Below are 15,605 nucleotides of genomic sequence, written 5' to 3' on the forward strand. Positions count from 1 at the left end.
GAGCTATTCGTCGTCCATTGCAACCGGACGTGCGTCTGATCGAGCGCCCTGCTTTTTCTTCTGTGAAGGCTAAAACATGAAGCCCATTGAGTGTTCTTGGGCTCAACTATCACTTCCGGTGTATGCAGCCCTCAAAAGCATAACCTTCGAGATCTACTTCTATTACTGAAACAGAACCGGCATTGGGGCTTGGATTTGGACGCCAACCCCGCGCTTCATGATTTGCCGTTTCTGACAGAAAAAAGAAAAAAAAGCGCAGCAGAGAGCATCACATAAAAGGATTATACCTGGGATTACGTAACATTGACCACGTGGGATTAGGTACCATAATGCCCGATGAAAGCAAACTACCTGCAGTTGTTCATATACGACGAGCGGTTGCGGCAGGGTTTTTGTGCAACACAACAAATAAATGAAAAAAGTTGCGGAGCTCTATGACGCGCTCTCATGTGTCATGAACGTTGTGACACATTGCAGTTGGTCGTACAAGTTCGCGTTCCTTGTGAGCTGTTCGCATTTGAACGTGTGCAGCTAAAACCAGAATATCTTGCTACAATCGAGAACACTGTACACAAGTTGCGGGCCTCAAGCATTTTGCATTCTGCAACCCCACCAGAATCTGGTCCCTGTGGCCGGAGATTGAACCCACGTCCTCTTTTCTTCAGCAGCCAGATGCGTGAACTTATAATCACTATATACCGACAGACAGGACAGGACTTGGCTTGGCTTGACCGGACCTGACGGGGCGCGACCTGACTGACGGAGAGATGGGGGACAGATTGACAGACGCAGAAAAAAAAAAGCGAAATCCGCGATAAAACACACATTTATTACAGTGTGCTGGGATGCCGCCTCTGCGCGGAAACCCTATAGACAAAGTTTACGCGCGCGAAGCGCTACACCCTGATCGCGCACTTGGCTTTCGGGTTCATCCTCGAACCTTCCTTGCAACCATAGACGCGCGCGAAGTCGCTAGAGTGCATCAGGGGCAAGTTGCAAATCATTTCGTGGTAGGGTCGCAGTCCGCACGAGAACCAGCAGTGGAAGGCGAACACGGCGGCGTCGCTGGGCACGGGTCCGAGGTTGATCGCCGGGGTCGCGTTCGCCCTTCTCGCCGCCTCCCAGGTTCTCCAGACCACGCGCAGAGCAGCGGCTGCGGCCGGAATGTCCGCGCCGACACCGTCTTCGTCTTTGGCAGAGGGCGCCAGGCATCTGCGGCCGCATTTGCGGAACATTTCTTTTGTTCGCGAGCACTGTCTTAAGCACTGCCCCCCCCCGCCCTTATATAATCATTTGCGCACTTCTACAGCTGCTGCCGTAGCCTCAGTCGGAGACTATTGCAAGATTCGGAAGATGGGTTCGTACCCTAGTGAATACTAGCCCCTTTCATTCCATGGACGGACGAGCTGAGCTTGTCATTAGTATTGTTTCATTTTTGCAGCATTCCTTTGCAGTGTTTTGCGGAGCTTCTGGTCGATGGCGCCGCAGGTAATCCCTCGGGGCAGTGCAAGCTAGAGCGAGTTTATTCTGACGGAGGAAGTAAAATGTGTTGACAACTAGGGTCTTTCGACAAAATTGGGCCATTTTCGGCCAGAATTCGGAATTACAAAGCTGCCCGAAATGGGTGAGAAGCAACGCCATCAGCCGTGAAAATTAGAAAAAGAAAGAAGCGCATATATATAAGCAGTAGAAGGGATACAATAGACGTCTGCACGGTAAAATTATTAGCGCTCAGAAAAGGAACCATTGCTGCCTTCAGCTCTATTCTACTTGGTCAACATTCTCAGATAGACTTTCGTTTCGTTTCGTTTTTGAAAAGACGTTATTAGACCTACAGTTCACAAGCTCACGTGGAAACATATTCTATTTTCTGACTTTCTGTCAGAAAAGTTTGTCTTAGCTTAGAAATCTGTACTTGAATAAGTGTTCAATGCGCTCATGTCTCGTTACTCTAAAAATTGGGAGCGTATTTGCAAGGATCAGTTTTAAATTGATCATTTGTGTGCTGGCAGAAAAACTTAAGGCGTAATAACTTCGCACACAGCAATTGCTAATGGTGGGTAATTTATCCTCCTTCTGCAGTTGAGACCGAGAAGTGCAATGATCATGTTTTTAATGCAAGTGTCATTGCATTTCGATGTACATTTTACAACATCGCCACATTATTGAGGTCTGTAATGGACACAAGCATACTAATAACTCCAGTATTAGTCGAACGTTTGACAGAATAAAGACAAAAAAAGATAGGATAGACACCATCCTACATATCCAAGCCTATAATTCCGAACAACAGAATATCGTCAGATCTCTCGGCGACACTCCCAATGTCTGGCATGAAGCAATACACTGATCCTGCATAGCTGTGTACATTTTCAAGTTTAAAATAAACATTCTTCACACTAAGCCTGTCTCACAATTTCAGAGAACATACAAACCACGACGCATTGATCCGATAGGGTTATCTCATGGCGTGACCTGGTACCTCTATCTTAGCTACATCGCATGCGACGACAGCGCCGCACGTAGCAAGCAGGGGTCATGGACCCTGCTCCTCCATACTTTAAAGTTGCCATTTCTTTTTCACTGTCATTTTCCTTGTCACGTACTTAAAAAATAATCATCTGCGATTTGTTCTTTGCTATTGGAATGCTTCAAATATGGAATACTTCCTTTCTTCTCCGCCTTTCCGTAGCTTCCTTATCTGTTGGCTTCAGCCACAGACGTGCTATACGACTCCCGGCTGTACGACGGGGAATCGTTGGACCGCATAAAGGGACACTGAAATGATTTCCATCGTTTTTTTAGAGCGCAGCTCTTTGGCGTCCGTTCCTGGGTTTCGCGGCGTCGTCGTCGTCGGCGTTGTCGTCGGCCTCGTAACCAGCTCGCCAACGAATCTGCTCCGCCGCCGCGCATGCGCGCTGTCGGCTCTCCGGGCGAGGGAGGATGATGGAAGGGAGGAGGAGAGACTGTGGAGGAGGGCTGGCTACACAAATGGCTCTTTGGCGTCCGTTCCAGGGTTTCGCGTCGGCGTTGTCGTCGGCCTCGTAACCAGCTCCGCCCCCCTTTCATCCCCCCAGCGCTAGCAGCGACCGACTGATACCGCTTTCGTGAGTCCGCTATCGCACTCACGAAAGACGTCGTGCACTTCCTGCAACTCGCATTCACCGTCCATCGATCCACACCGATGTTAGTAGTGGGGGACTTTAATGTTGACATAAAGACAAACAGCAATTTCTTAACACTTATGCGGGAGAACATCCCGTTCCTCTCGCTCGTAACGCGTCCCACGGCTGTGACAACCTCGCGAGGCACTTGTATAGATCTCGTCTTTGAGAATCAAGCATTGGTGTACCAAGTCGAACATATATCAGTCTATTTCTCCGACCACAAAGCTTCCTTCATGACTGTCAAGAACTGTTAGTGGAGTTCTTGTTAAAGGAATACGTGTGAAAAATAAAAAAAAATTCTGTGATAGCGCATACATGTGTTGCTCGATTTCTTTGCCTCAATCTATCGAAAAGGTGAAACAGCTTATTTGCTGCGCTCAAATTTCGCATTAGGAAGTAACGTAATCGTCGGTAATTTTTTTTTTACTTGCCTGAAATTGGCGGCGGTAGTCTCTGAGGCGTTGGCCAGCCTCGCCACCGATTGGAAGTAGAGCGTGGCCGCCATTCGGACACCCAGTCCGGCCAGGGCGAGGGCGTAAGGCCTTCCCGGTCCCAGCCACGGGAACTCCAGCTCGGGCGGCACCAGGCTGTAGCCCCGCAGGGTGCTGGCGTCCTCGATCTTCCACTCCTGGTTCATGAGCCGGAACTCCGGGTCCCGCATGAGGCCATACAAGGCGTCTTTGACGGCCACGTGGTTGTAGAGCGGCTTCATTTTCATGGCGGGCACGGATGCGTAGAAGGCGTTGACCTACCGTCGAGAACGTGGAAGACGCTAGTTGGCTTGGGGGAACGCACTCTGCACCCTTGAAACAGTTTCACCTTTTGAGGTGCATATTTGTCCTACGACAATAATCGTCGTCTGCCTCAATTGCTTGCGCTTTCGTTTTTGAAAACGCTGCGCTCGCTACTTTTCTTTCGGGAATGCTATACCGCACGCTAAAAATGCGCATGCTTTTCGTGACTTGGAAGTACCGGGAACGCAGTGTTAAAGAAAGGAAGCACGGGAAAGATAGATCACGATTATTCTTGTGGCACAAGATAAGCGCCAAAGGGAGGAATCTTCTTAAGGGCGTAGAAAAAAATTGCCATATTTTAGGGTGCATCTTGTCCCCAAATAGTTATCGTAATGTGCCTGGTTTGCTATTTCTTTCAGGAAAATTCTGCTTTCGCTATACGTTCCTGCACAAAACGCCGTGTCGTGTTGGTAACACAAATGCCGCTATCAGTACGGCCGTATGCTGCGCGCGCAGCGTCATACTATATATAGGCACGCAAGACAGGCGGTGAGTACGGCGGGGGGGGGGGGGGGGGGGGGGCGTAGTGTGCCCCGAACTGCGCAAGGCTCTGTTAGAGGGTGGTACTAAACGCTGTGTGAGATTGAGCCACCTCACTCTCGGTGGAGCGAGAAGAGACGGGACGTGTCTTCGCTTTACCTTTTCTTTCTTTCACATCCCGTCCATTCTCCGCATATGATATTGACCGCAAATAAAGAAAAATGAAGATTCCGGGGAGAAGCCAGGACCAGACTGCACGCGAACTGATGCAGGCATATCACATAAAAAAGATAGACCAAGACTGTGTTAGTGACGCTTCCATTAGGTTGTTTCAATCGGAGATAGATTTTTTTGATAATTGGTTGCCCCGCTAGGCTGATCAATGTTCTTGGGAGCTGCGTTCTGCGCATGTTCTATTTGTCTATATATGCCCACTGGTTGCCGTGAATAAGCCAGTTGAAAGTTACCGCCCATGTCGTATTTTTGTGTTCTCTTCCACTGTTCCCCTCTTTATTTGCCATCAATATGATATGCAGTAAACACCAACTAGGCCAAACTGAAGCTCTTTTCGTCCATTCTCGTTGCTCCGAGAATGGCGAAGGTGCTTAGATTCGACGAGAAAAGGACAAATTGAGCATTTCAATTTGCATCGTGCTTGTTCTGCTATTCGTAATCTTTGCCACTAACCTGTATAACGCAAATTCACAAGCGAAAGCAGATAAGGTTCGCCTATTTACACGCCGAGCTTACAATTACACCCCAGAGGGTATTAAAGTTTCACTCCACACCCTCTGTTACGCCTAGCTATTACTCATTTAGCTCGTAGCATCTCATAATAGAGGTGTGGGCGAGAACATAACGTTACAACCAAAAATTTTCACACGCATAAGTGTGGTAATGGGTGCTTGGCACTTCTTCGAGCACCCTATAAGAAGAGTCTTCTGAGGATTGTCGCCAACTCCTATGAGCAACAACTCGCCAGTACTTAAAGTAGAAATCTTCAATGTTTTTGTTGACTGTGTGGCAGAGCAGTGCCGATATGTATCGCCTAACGCAAATCTCTGCTGGAAGATCTCTCCCGTGAATATTATGAGCCCCGCCTTTGAACTTTAGGCCGCTGTCAATGATTCATTTTTGATTAAGACGTGGACTTCCTTGCTTAAGCAGTTCACTGCTAAGCGCGTATAATAAAATACGGAAGTTTAATGGGCCAGTAACGCGATGCAATGTGTAATTGACAGATGAACTCAACACCAACAGCCCGAAAGAAGCGGGAATTGTTTATCACAAGAACAACCTGGTCGCCTTGAATAGCCAATACAGGATGATAAAAGGAGAGCAAACGAAAGTGTACTTGAGTTTGGCAAGAGAACAAATAGAGTTTGCCCTGCGTCAGTGTGATATGTTAAGCTGGGGGAAGTGTAATGAACCGACTGATAAAGGCGCATCGAATAAAGGAAACTAGTTACGGCCGGCGTCAGCATCTGGAATAAAACAGCGCATCAATTACGCTAATTGTCAACTAGTGCTTTATTTGTACATCACAGGCCATGCGCAATATAACATTTAATGGAGAGCTTCTTTCGTCCCCGGAAGAATGTAACGGACTCCCACGTTTTCTGCCTCAAAAGCACATGCATATCACGGAACCACCTCCCACAGCTAGCTAGTGGCATAGCTTTTGAAATATTTTTATGCGAAGCATATTACGAGAGCTCAACCCAGCTCCTCAGGCGCGGCGGTGTCGCCTTCAATACCACGTGACACCGTGACGTCACGACAGAGGAGAAACGGGGCTCCAACTCGCGCCGTCGCTCGTGGCGGTATATAAGCAGCTGCGCTTGCCTCTGCTAGACATTCACGAGGTGAGATGCCTCCTGGAGACAGAGCTGCTCGTTGGAATGAGAAGCGAAGGTTGCGGCGTGCTACAGAGACTGATTTTCTAGGTGGCTTTGGCTCAACTCTTGCAAGATGGGCTGGGTGGGAATCGAACCAGGATCTCCGGAGTGTGAGACGGAGACGCTACCACTGAACCACGAGTACGATGCTTCAAAGCGGTACAAAAGCGCCTCTAGTGAATGCGGTGTTGCCTTAGAAGCGAGCTGTTGCTAAGGCTCAGGCGTGCGTCGCTTGCTCAGGCGCACATTTTGTTGCCGCGCCGAACGCTGCGTTGCTCGACGCTCACCGCGTCCAATGCGCGCGGGCGCGTAGTCGCTGCGCCGTAGCCCATTGTCTTACACCCCTTGGCGGGTCGACGGGAACGCTATCGCGTTCCACTCTTGAAGGCGAAGCAGAGTAACGCATGAGTTGTTTCTTCGTCTAGCCGAACCAAATATAGCCAAGCAACAGCAGTTCACCAGGCTAAACAGTGGTTGAACAACTAAAATAAAGGCTAGTATGCTTCGCATCCTGGACTTAACCTTAGCTAAGCCACAGCCATTTTTTCTACTGATTATATATGACTTTGTAAGTGTTGTATGATTTCAACGTTGTATTGAGGTTGCGTGTTATCCACGGTGTTAGATTAGCGGCTATGGCATTGCGCTGCTAAGCGCGCAAGTCCATAGGATCGAATCCCCGCCGCGGATTCGGCATTTCGATGGGGGCAAAGTGCAAGAACTACCCGTGTTCCATGAAGTGGGAGCACGTTAAAGATAGGAAAGTGGTCAAAAATAGGATAGTCCGTAGTTCGCCAGAGGTGGAATGCCTCATAAACAAATCGTGGTTTTGGCACGTAAAACACAAAAATTGTACTCGGATTGCGTACGGCTGTGTAAGCTGTTTCGCTGTGCACACGGTATACAGTAAAACCTCCTTACAACAATATTGAAGCGGAATCCAGCGTTACTTCGTTATTGATATCGATATCGCACGTACTGCACTATGAGTCTGTATTGTGGATCATCGTTACTTCGTTATGTTCGTTATTTCCTGACATCTCTTTTCGTTATAACGAGGTTTCACTGCACCTGTTTCGTTCGCGCTTTCTTTTGTCTGTGTGCCATCGGTAATGCGTATTCACACTGAAGACATTCTAAAATAAATCACTGCAAAAAATAAAAACGCCCACCTTCTCGGGCTTGGACATCGACCGGTATAAGAAGAGGGCCTCCTGGTACGGGTCCTTGGGCGGCGGTTTGCTGCTGCCCACCAGCGTCCGGTTTTCCTCGCCCAGCAGCTCCGCGAAGGCTCGCCAGACGTCGGTCGCCGTTTCGTGCACGTCCTGTAGAGTCGCCTTGGGCACGACCATCCAGATGTGGGCGTTGAGGGCGGAGCGGAAAGCCGCGTGCGTTTGTGCGAGGCAGTGGCTTCGGTGCGCGGAGAAGGCCTGCGATTTGCGGAGCGCTCGACTTTACTGTAACGACTTGTGCCGCTAACTCGCTAAGGTTTGTATCTTTCGGGGCCATTGACCCAGCCGCGCGTGCTTTGCGAACGCGTTTAAATATGAATACGCTACGTCAGGTTGCACACAGGCGTTATTAGAGCAATGCTGTTTCTTTTCAGCCAGTTCCTACTTTTGGAAGTGATAATGAAAGCTGGCAATATAGCTGCTCTGCAAATGTGCGAAAATGTGAACATGCTGCGTCCGGTTGCATACAAGCGTTATTAGTTTAATACTGCCTTCTGCCAGCCAGCTTTTACTTCTGGAAATGACAATGAAAGTCGGTAATATAGCTGCTTCGTGTAAGAGCTTCGTGAGAACAATTTATTTACGCAATTCTGAAACAGCGTAAGCACCAGCCATTCCCTCAACTTTTTGTGGAATGTAGCTTTGTCGCGCCGAAGTTTATTCGCTCATTACTTTTTGCCGACTCGCGTGCCGTAGTCGTAAAATAAATTTAACACGCTCTTCTCGTACGTCAAAGGACGGACACTTAGCAAGTTCGAACTTTGGGCAAGACGTGAGATATTTTAGAATGGTAGTACTAGATTTGATCTCGAAGCGCCAAGCCTGGCGTTTCGAAAATAACCCCGACGTAATGACGCAGCAGAATGTGCTAATGCGCAGAAATAATTGGGATGCGCGGTTCTCTTAATTCCTTCGGGCGCGCCCGCTGTAGCGAGTACAGCAACAGAGTGAGGCACTGTGTCATGACGTCATGATGCATACAGCCCCTGGTTGGCAGTCGAAATTGGTTCGGTGAAACAACTGTTGCGGCAACTTAAATTTTAGGGGTGCGGGGACGTTCGCCACTATTCCATCTGGTGTTTATTTATTTATTTATTTCAAGAAACCCCTAAAGGCCCTCACAACGAGGGTATTACATAGGGGGGTGACAAAAATTCTACAAACATCCAGCGAAGCGTATTCAAGGAATAGGCAACAAGACAAAAAAAAAACAGAACAACAACACTCAATGAGACATAATGAAAAAAAAAAACGCCGCATAGTAAACAGAACACATAAAACAAAATATGTATATATAATAAAAATCAAACACATTGCGGTAACGGAACAAAACTAGAAGAGAAGCTACTCATCACATTCATTTTTTAGAAGTTCATGAAATTTGGACGAATTCATTTCAGTTGCGATTGAAGCAGGCAGCTGGTTCCACTCAATATTTGTTTTGGGTATGAATGATTCGCAAAAGATGAAGTGCAGTCTGAACCCTGTAGTTAATTGCAGGAAAGAAAATGACAAGTCGACAATACCACGCGATTGCTTGTTTAACCAAGTGCAGAAGGAACGTACTGCTTCTCTGTGAACGAAAGAGAAAAAAGAAACTTACGCGCAAAAAAAGAAGTGAGGCGTTCGAGCCGTCAGCCTTAACCAGCGTCCTCCTACAACGTTCACTGGCGAGTAATGATTGTTTAGCGGACCGAAAAAAATTCCGCCTAGTCAGCGCGAACATTTAACAAATCGCACACATCTCGGACATCGAGTAAAGCCTCCCGTCACGTTTTTTTTTCCACTTCGCCTTACATTATTTTCCAGAGTAGTCGAAGGGGCGTAAACCGAAAATTATTCCACGAGCAGCAGAAAATTGGCCTACAGCAAAGTGAGAAGAAGTCCCGAGGAAAAATACCCCTTACCATGACGAGAAAAGGCTCCGCAAAGCAGAAAGCATGCAAATATGATGAACTCGTGCTGACGCCACCCTGAATTTCACGCGGAAGCTCGCCGTGAAGTGACGGATTCAGTCGACGCCTGCTTGGGTCTAGTTAATATTTCATTATTATGGAAGACTACATTTCAATCCAAAGGGGTCGGTGACTGAATTCGGCAATTTTCAAGTTTGAAAAACTTCGGCCACAACTGCCAAAATACGAAAAAAAGATACCTCAAAACTTGTGACGTCACACTGACCTGGCGCCGGCTTTTCTGGCCGGGGAAAACCGAGCAAAATTAAAACTTTGACAATATATTCTCGTTTCCAGTACGCAACCTACTACCATGAAATTGGCTAACACATAGTTTTGAAACAATACTTTTTCAGATTATAAAGAGATTTTAGTATTTCGCCTAAATGTTCCTCTAATCTCTGAGCTCTGTGCGAAGATTAAGAGCGCTTGAAGGAGTATATATTTGTGCTCGGCCGTCTCACCAAATGCCCCATGTGCAGCTATAGCGAGACCGGCTCGACTCACACCCAAGCCAGCACGAGCCTCCGAGACACCCGGCAGCGAGCAACACACCAACTGCTACATTAGCTGCGCGATGGACAGTTTATTTCCAACGCATAGACCGCGGTTCAATTCCCCGGCAGTGGTGGGTATTTCTTTCCAGCTGCTAAGCGACACGAAGGTAAGCAGGTTTCTTAAAAGCGAAGAAGATCGCGCATACAGCCGATCGTCGCAAAGGAAACAATCATTAGAGTGACGCAAATAGCGTCGCTACTTACAGGATGTCTACGTGCTACGGGCTCACGTCGTGAGGTGACCACGCAGACAGTTTTGCCATAGAAGCGGTTGCACCTCGCATCTTCCCTTGGCGACTACGATATAGTTCGACGGAGTACAGTTGGAACTCGATCTAACGAAGTGATGACCGCCCTCGATTTATTTCGTTAAATCGGGAAGTTTGTAAACTCGAGGAAGGCATTTTTCGGCTCTTCGAAATCTAAAATTGTAACGTAGCTACACGCCAAAGGCTGTCGCTGCTTCGTAGTTGCCCCTAATGCGGCGACCTGTGGCGTAAACCATGAAATAACGAAAGCAACCACCACCGCCTCTACCGAGGCGGTGTTGAGTCCGCAGTTCCGTGCATGGGCACGGCATGCCGTCTCGTCAAAATAAAGCTAGGGTCGCGACTACGGCGCCTAGATGTTCCAACGCGTTAGCTTTAGAGCCCACGTTCGAGAAAAAACCCGTATGCGTCAAAATTAGAAAGAAATCGCCGTTCTTTTTATGCGAAGCATATTACGAGGGCTCAACCCAGCTCCTCAGGCGCGGCGGTGACCATGAAATCGCGTGACACCGTGACGTCACGACAGAGGAGAAGTGGCTTTGGCTCAACTCTTGCAAGACGGGCTGGGTGGGAATCGAACCAGGGTCTCCGGAGTGTGGGACGGAGACGCTACCACTGAGCCACGAGTACAACGCTTCAAAGCGGTACAAAAGCGCCTCTAGTGAATGCGGTGTTGCCTTAGAAACGCGCTGTTTCTAAGGCGTGCGTCTCTTGCTCAGGCGCACATTTCGTTGCCGCGCCGAACGCTGCTTTGCTCGACGCTCACCGCGTCCAATGCGGGGCGCGTAGTCGCTGCCCTGTAGCCCATTGTCTTACACCCCTTGGCGGGTCGACGGGAACGCTATCGCGTTCCACTCTTGAAGGCGAAGAAGTAGTGCATGAGTTGTTTCTTCGTCTAGCCGAACCAAATATAGCCAAGCAACAGCAGTTCACCAGGCTAAACAGTGGTTCAACAACTAAAATAAAGGCTAGTATGCTTCGCATCCTGGGCTTAACCTTACCTAAGCCACAGCCATTTTTTTGCTCATCTATTACAGTAAAAAGCTTCGTTAAATTGAGTTAGGCCAAGTTAGATACGTTAATTCGAGTTGATGACGACGTTCAACCCTATGGGCACCTGCCGGGGAACGGAAGTTTCTTCGTCAGATCGGGAACTTCGTAAAATCTCGTTTCGTTAGATCGAGTTTTAACTGTACTTATCGCAAAAACTCGGGCACGTCTGAACAAGGCGTCAGATTCATACGAGAACTTCATTGCGCAATCACTGTCAATGGGCAGCGACAGTACGTTACAGATGCACGACGTAATAGCAAATTCGGACGCATACTCATGGACGCACACCCGCTCAGCAAGTCTACTCTGACGCCACTTTTAGCGCAAGGCGGCAGTCTCCGCCGCCGCATTTAGCACGGCCGTACTGTTCACGCCGGCTGCAGACGCCCGTTCATACTTGTCTAGTCACTGCGTTTTCTGTTTTGATTGGATCGCGGTCGCTGCAAGACGGCGGTGCTGCTCCGCGGCATTTCTTGTAGCGCCAATTCATCTCGCTTCCCCTCCAATGACGTTCACGGTTCTGATCCGCACAAAATCCGTTAGCGCGAAAGCACGAAAGCAACCACGTGGACATTAGGCGCCTGAACAAGAGCGAACACGCTTGAAGATGAGGTGCCTCACAACGGTGGCTGGATGAAGAGCGACCCCAGCGCCATTGCCGGCGTCGCGCCTCAACAGTTTGCGAGACGAGACAGAAGAACAACCGTCAGCGTTTGCTGCTTGAACTCGTTCCGCTCAGACAAGTGTATACGATGCACAGTGTTGTAAAGGCAGAGCTGCACAGCAGGAACTCTAAGTGGCTGTACACGCAAACGCTCCCGCCAGCAGAGCAAGGGAGAACGCCGGTCTGTAGCTCCGCCGCAAGCTTATTGAGCGAAACCTTGATCGCGTGCCCGTGACTAGGGTGCGTCGTTTTAACGCGACAGCGTTAAGGAGCTCGTGTCGCAGAAAAGCTGTTGTTGGCGGTGTTGGCCGTGAGCAAAAAATCCCGTAAGGCGATACATAAATAAAAAACTGGCGGTGGCTTAGCTAAGGTTAAGCCCACGATGCGAAGCATACTAGCCTTTTTTTTAACGCGACAGCGATAAGGAGCTCTTGTCGCAGAAAAGCCGGTGTCGTCGGCGTCGGCTCATGCGTGCGGCGCTTGCTCAGGCGCACATTTCGTTGTCGCACCGAACGCTGCGTTGCTCGACGCTCACCGCGTCCGATGCGGGGCGCGTAGTCGCTGCGCCGTAGCAAAGCCACCTAGAAAGAGTCTCTGTAGCATGCCGCAACCTTCGCTTCTCATTCCAACGAGGAGCTCTGTCTCCAGGAGGCATCTCACCTCGTGAGTGTCTAGCAGAGGCAAGCGCAGCTGCTTATATACAGCCGCGACGCCGTGAGCGATGGCGCGAGTTGGAGCCCCGTTTCTCCTCTGTCGTGACATCACGGTGTCACGTGGTCAGCCTTGAAGACGACGCCGCGAGCGACGGCGCGAGTTGGAGCCTCATTTCTCCTCTGTCGTGATGTCACGGTGTCACGTGGTATTGAAGGCGACCCCGCCGCACCTGAGCAGCTGGGTTGAGCTCTAGTAATATGCTTCGCATAAAACAACCTGGAAGAAGGGCTGGGTGGGAATGGAACCAGGGTCTCCGGAGTGTGAGACGGAGATGCTACCACTCAGCCATGAGTTCGATGGTTCAAAGCGTGACAAAAGCGCCTCTAGTGAATGCGGTATTGTTTTGCAGACAAACACACTGCGCGGCCCTCGCGTCTCAGGAGACCTCGCAAAACTCCGCGCTCGAGCCTCGCGTAAACGCGGCGACTTGTAAACTTGTAAGTGTAAACGCGGCCACACCGGGACATCACGGCGACGGCGACGGCGCGAGCGCGCCTCGAGTGCCCGTATAAGTGCTTGTGCTCGATAAGTGCGCAATAAAGCAGAGAATAAATCCGACATCGAAACACTGGTGACCCAGACAACACAGCTACGGAATGCCATGTAACGTTTTTTGTTTGGCACGAAATAATTTCCGAACCTTGCATGCGTTCTCAGGGATGAAATTCCGCAACGTCATTGCGTGTGGAAAGCACGACTCCTTACCTGTTCCTCGGAAGAGTAGTAGTAACTGGAGAGCAGCTTCGGGCTCGTGAAGTGTATCAGCGACTGTATGGAGAGCCAGCCGAAAAAGTCCAAAATCTTGGTATCCCCGAACGCGGCGTGCAGCATGAACACCGCCCTGAAGTATTTCGGGCGTTTGATGGTCACTGACGGGATGTTGTCGAAAGACTGGTTGAAGTGGCGGCGCAGCGCGGCGTTCCAGGTGTCGTAGTCGGTAGACGGCGCCACCGTTGGGATGTTGCGTGGGTGAAGCTCGAGGGGCATGCTGCGACCATGTCACGTGCTTCCTTTTTAGTGTTTTTTTTTCTTTGACCAGCGAGGCTGTCAATGAGGGCTACTAGGTACGCTCGAGAACGATACACATGCTAGCTTTCGTGGTTTTCTGAAAAAAAAAGCTAGATGTCTCATGACGTTTTTACTTCGCGAAAACGGGCAGAATGCAAGGAATATGATATGCAGAGTAATCGTGATACGCATTGGTCAATTAGGGGCTAAATCAATATTACTAAGCCCAAGTTCTCGCATTATTTAGTGTACCTTTATGAAAAGAGTATATAGCAGGTGTTCTTTGTTTAGCAGCACACTGTTTTTGTGTGAAAGCACCATACGCCCCATTAGGCGAAAATCCTTCGAAGTCGGCGTGACGGAAAAAATGGTACCGAAAATGTGCGACGACGCACTGAGAAAAACACGTCAAAAAGTGCTAGGATTGACGTCAAATGTATCCTGAGTTTATTGCAAGCAAAGTGAAGTATTGTCTTTGAAAAGAAAATTCGATACGTTTTGATCTGGGCGGGAATCGAACCCTGGTCTCCACGGTGCAAGACGAGTATGTTTCGTCGAGGCCACGGCTGTCTTTTTTTTTTTTGCCTCGCGGTTCTGGCCAATCAAAGGTTCCCCTAATGCATGCGTCATTGCACACGTCACGTCAAAAACATCTGGCTGACTAAAGGTGCGCCCTGGAGAGTGCGTCACGGAACACGTGACAGCGCAGCTTACAGTGAAAAGGTGGTGCCACGTCACTAGCCTATAAAATGAGCGCGTTCATGATGTTTCGAGGTTTGCAAACGGTACACCGCTCTAACGTTCTCACACGTAAGCAGTCTTCAGTGCCTCTGTCAAATTTTTCGAAAATTGCCTTTGATGGATAGCACGAATCTAACCCTTGAGCTAGATTACTCGAGGAGGAAGTCATTAATTGTACGACAAATTAAGATGCCTAATTGATTAATTTGAGTAAGTGAAGTAATGAACTTTCTTGTTCAATTACATTACGGCGCGCATTTATGTTTGCTAGCCTGTGAGCTCAGAAGGCGTCCCCACTTGGAAAGAAGTCTGAGGGTTACACCAGTTTCGAGATATTAATTTCCAAACGGTCCGACAAAATGGATTGGGGTTCCAATTGCTCCTGCGTTTAAATGCAAAAATCAGCGTTTTCTCGAGAAAATAAGTGCAACTGTGCATTTTTATCGCAAGTTTGACCGTGCATATCTCGAAACCAGTGCCATCCTCACAATTCGTTCCAAGTCGATAGGCCTTATTCACTGGCTAGCTACAATTCGTATATTAAAGTATGCGCCGTAAAGTAAGTAAAACCAGCCGCCAGCAACAACACCCGCACGTGACGTCACTGCACTAACCCTTTAAAACTAACACGCCGAGGATGACGAGGCCGCCTTTGACGAAGATAGGCCCACCTATCGAAACGTTGGCCAGCCTGTCTGAGGCACTTCAACCCTGTTTTAAAAAAGTTTAAAAAAGTTGATACCACAGTGTGCCATTCCATCTGCCAGCCCCTTTCTTGTTTTTAAGTAAAAAAGTGGTAATCCATGTAATTAGGTTATTGATGCAGATTACTTGTAGTAGTGATGACCCCCTCATCAAGCAATATAGTTCAAGGGTTAGAATTGTGCGCCCTCATCAAGCAATTTAGTTCAAGCGTTAGAATTGTACGATCTGCCACAATCAATCTTTTCTTAAAATTTGGTGGATCTAAAAAAAAAACTCCAGATATGAAACGTTTACGATGTTTTCCCACTGACGTTGGAGGAGCAGTGACGACAGGAACTTAGTATCTAAACAATACAAGGAACATGCAA

General features: G+C 48.7%; 1 protein-coding gene across 1 annotated transcript in view; it reads right to left on the bottom strand.

The window, feature by feature from the left end:
- Positions 1–808: 808 nt before the first annotated feature.
- Positions 809–15,605, bottom strand: part of LOC139061038 (uncharacterized) — a 29,779-nt gene continuing 14,982 nt past the window's right edge. Inside the window, exons 5-8 of the mRNA XM_070540473.1 lie at positions 13,489–13,771; positions 7,512–7,769; positions 3,599–3,915; positions 809–1,212 (exon numbers count right to left, since the gene is read on the bottom strand). Coding sequence (XP_070396574.1) covers positions 897–1,212; positions 3,599–3,915; positions 7,512–7,769; positions 13,489–13,771 — 1,174 coding nt within the window. The 3' untranslated portion in view covers positions 809–896. The remainder of the gene's footprint in view (positions 1,213–3,598; positions 3,916–7,511; positions 7,770–13,488; positions 13,772–15,605) is intronic.

Source organism: Dermacentor albipictus, chromosome 6 (assembly GCF_038994185.2).
Source record: "Dermacentor albipictus isolate Rhodes 1998 colony chromosome 6, USDA_Dalb.pri_finalv2, whole genome shotgun sequence".
NCBI lineage: Eukaryota > Metazoa > Arthropoda > Arachnida > Ixodida > Ixodidae > Dermacentor > Dermacentor albipictus.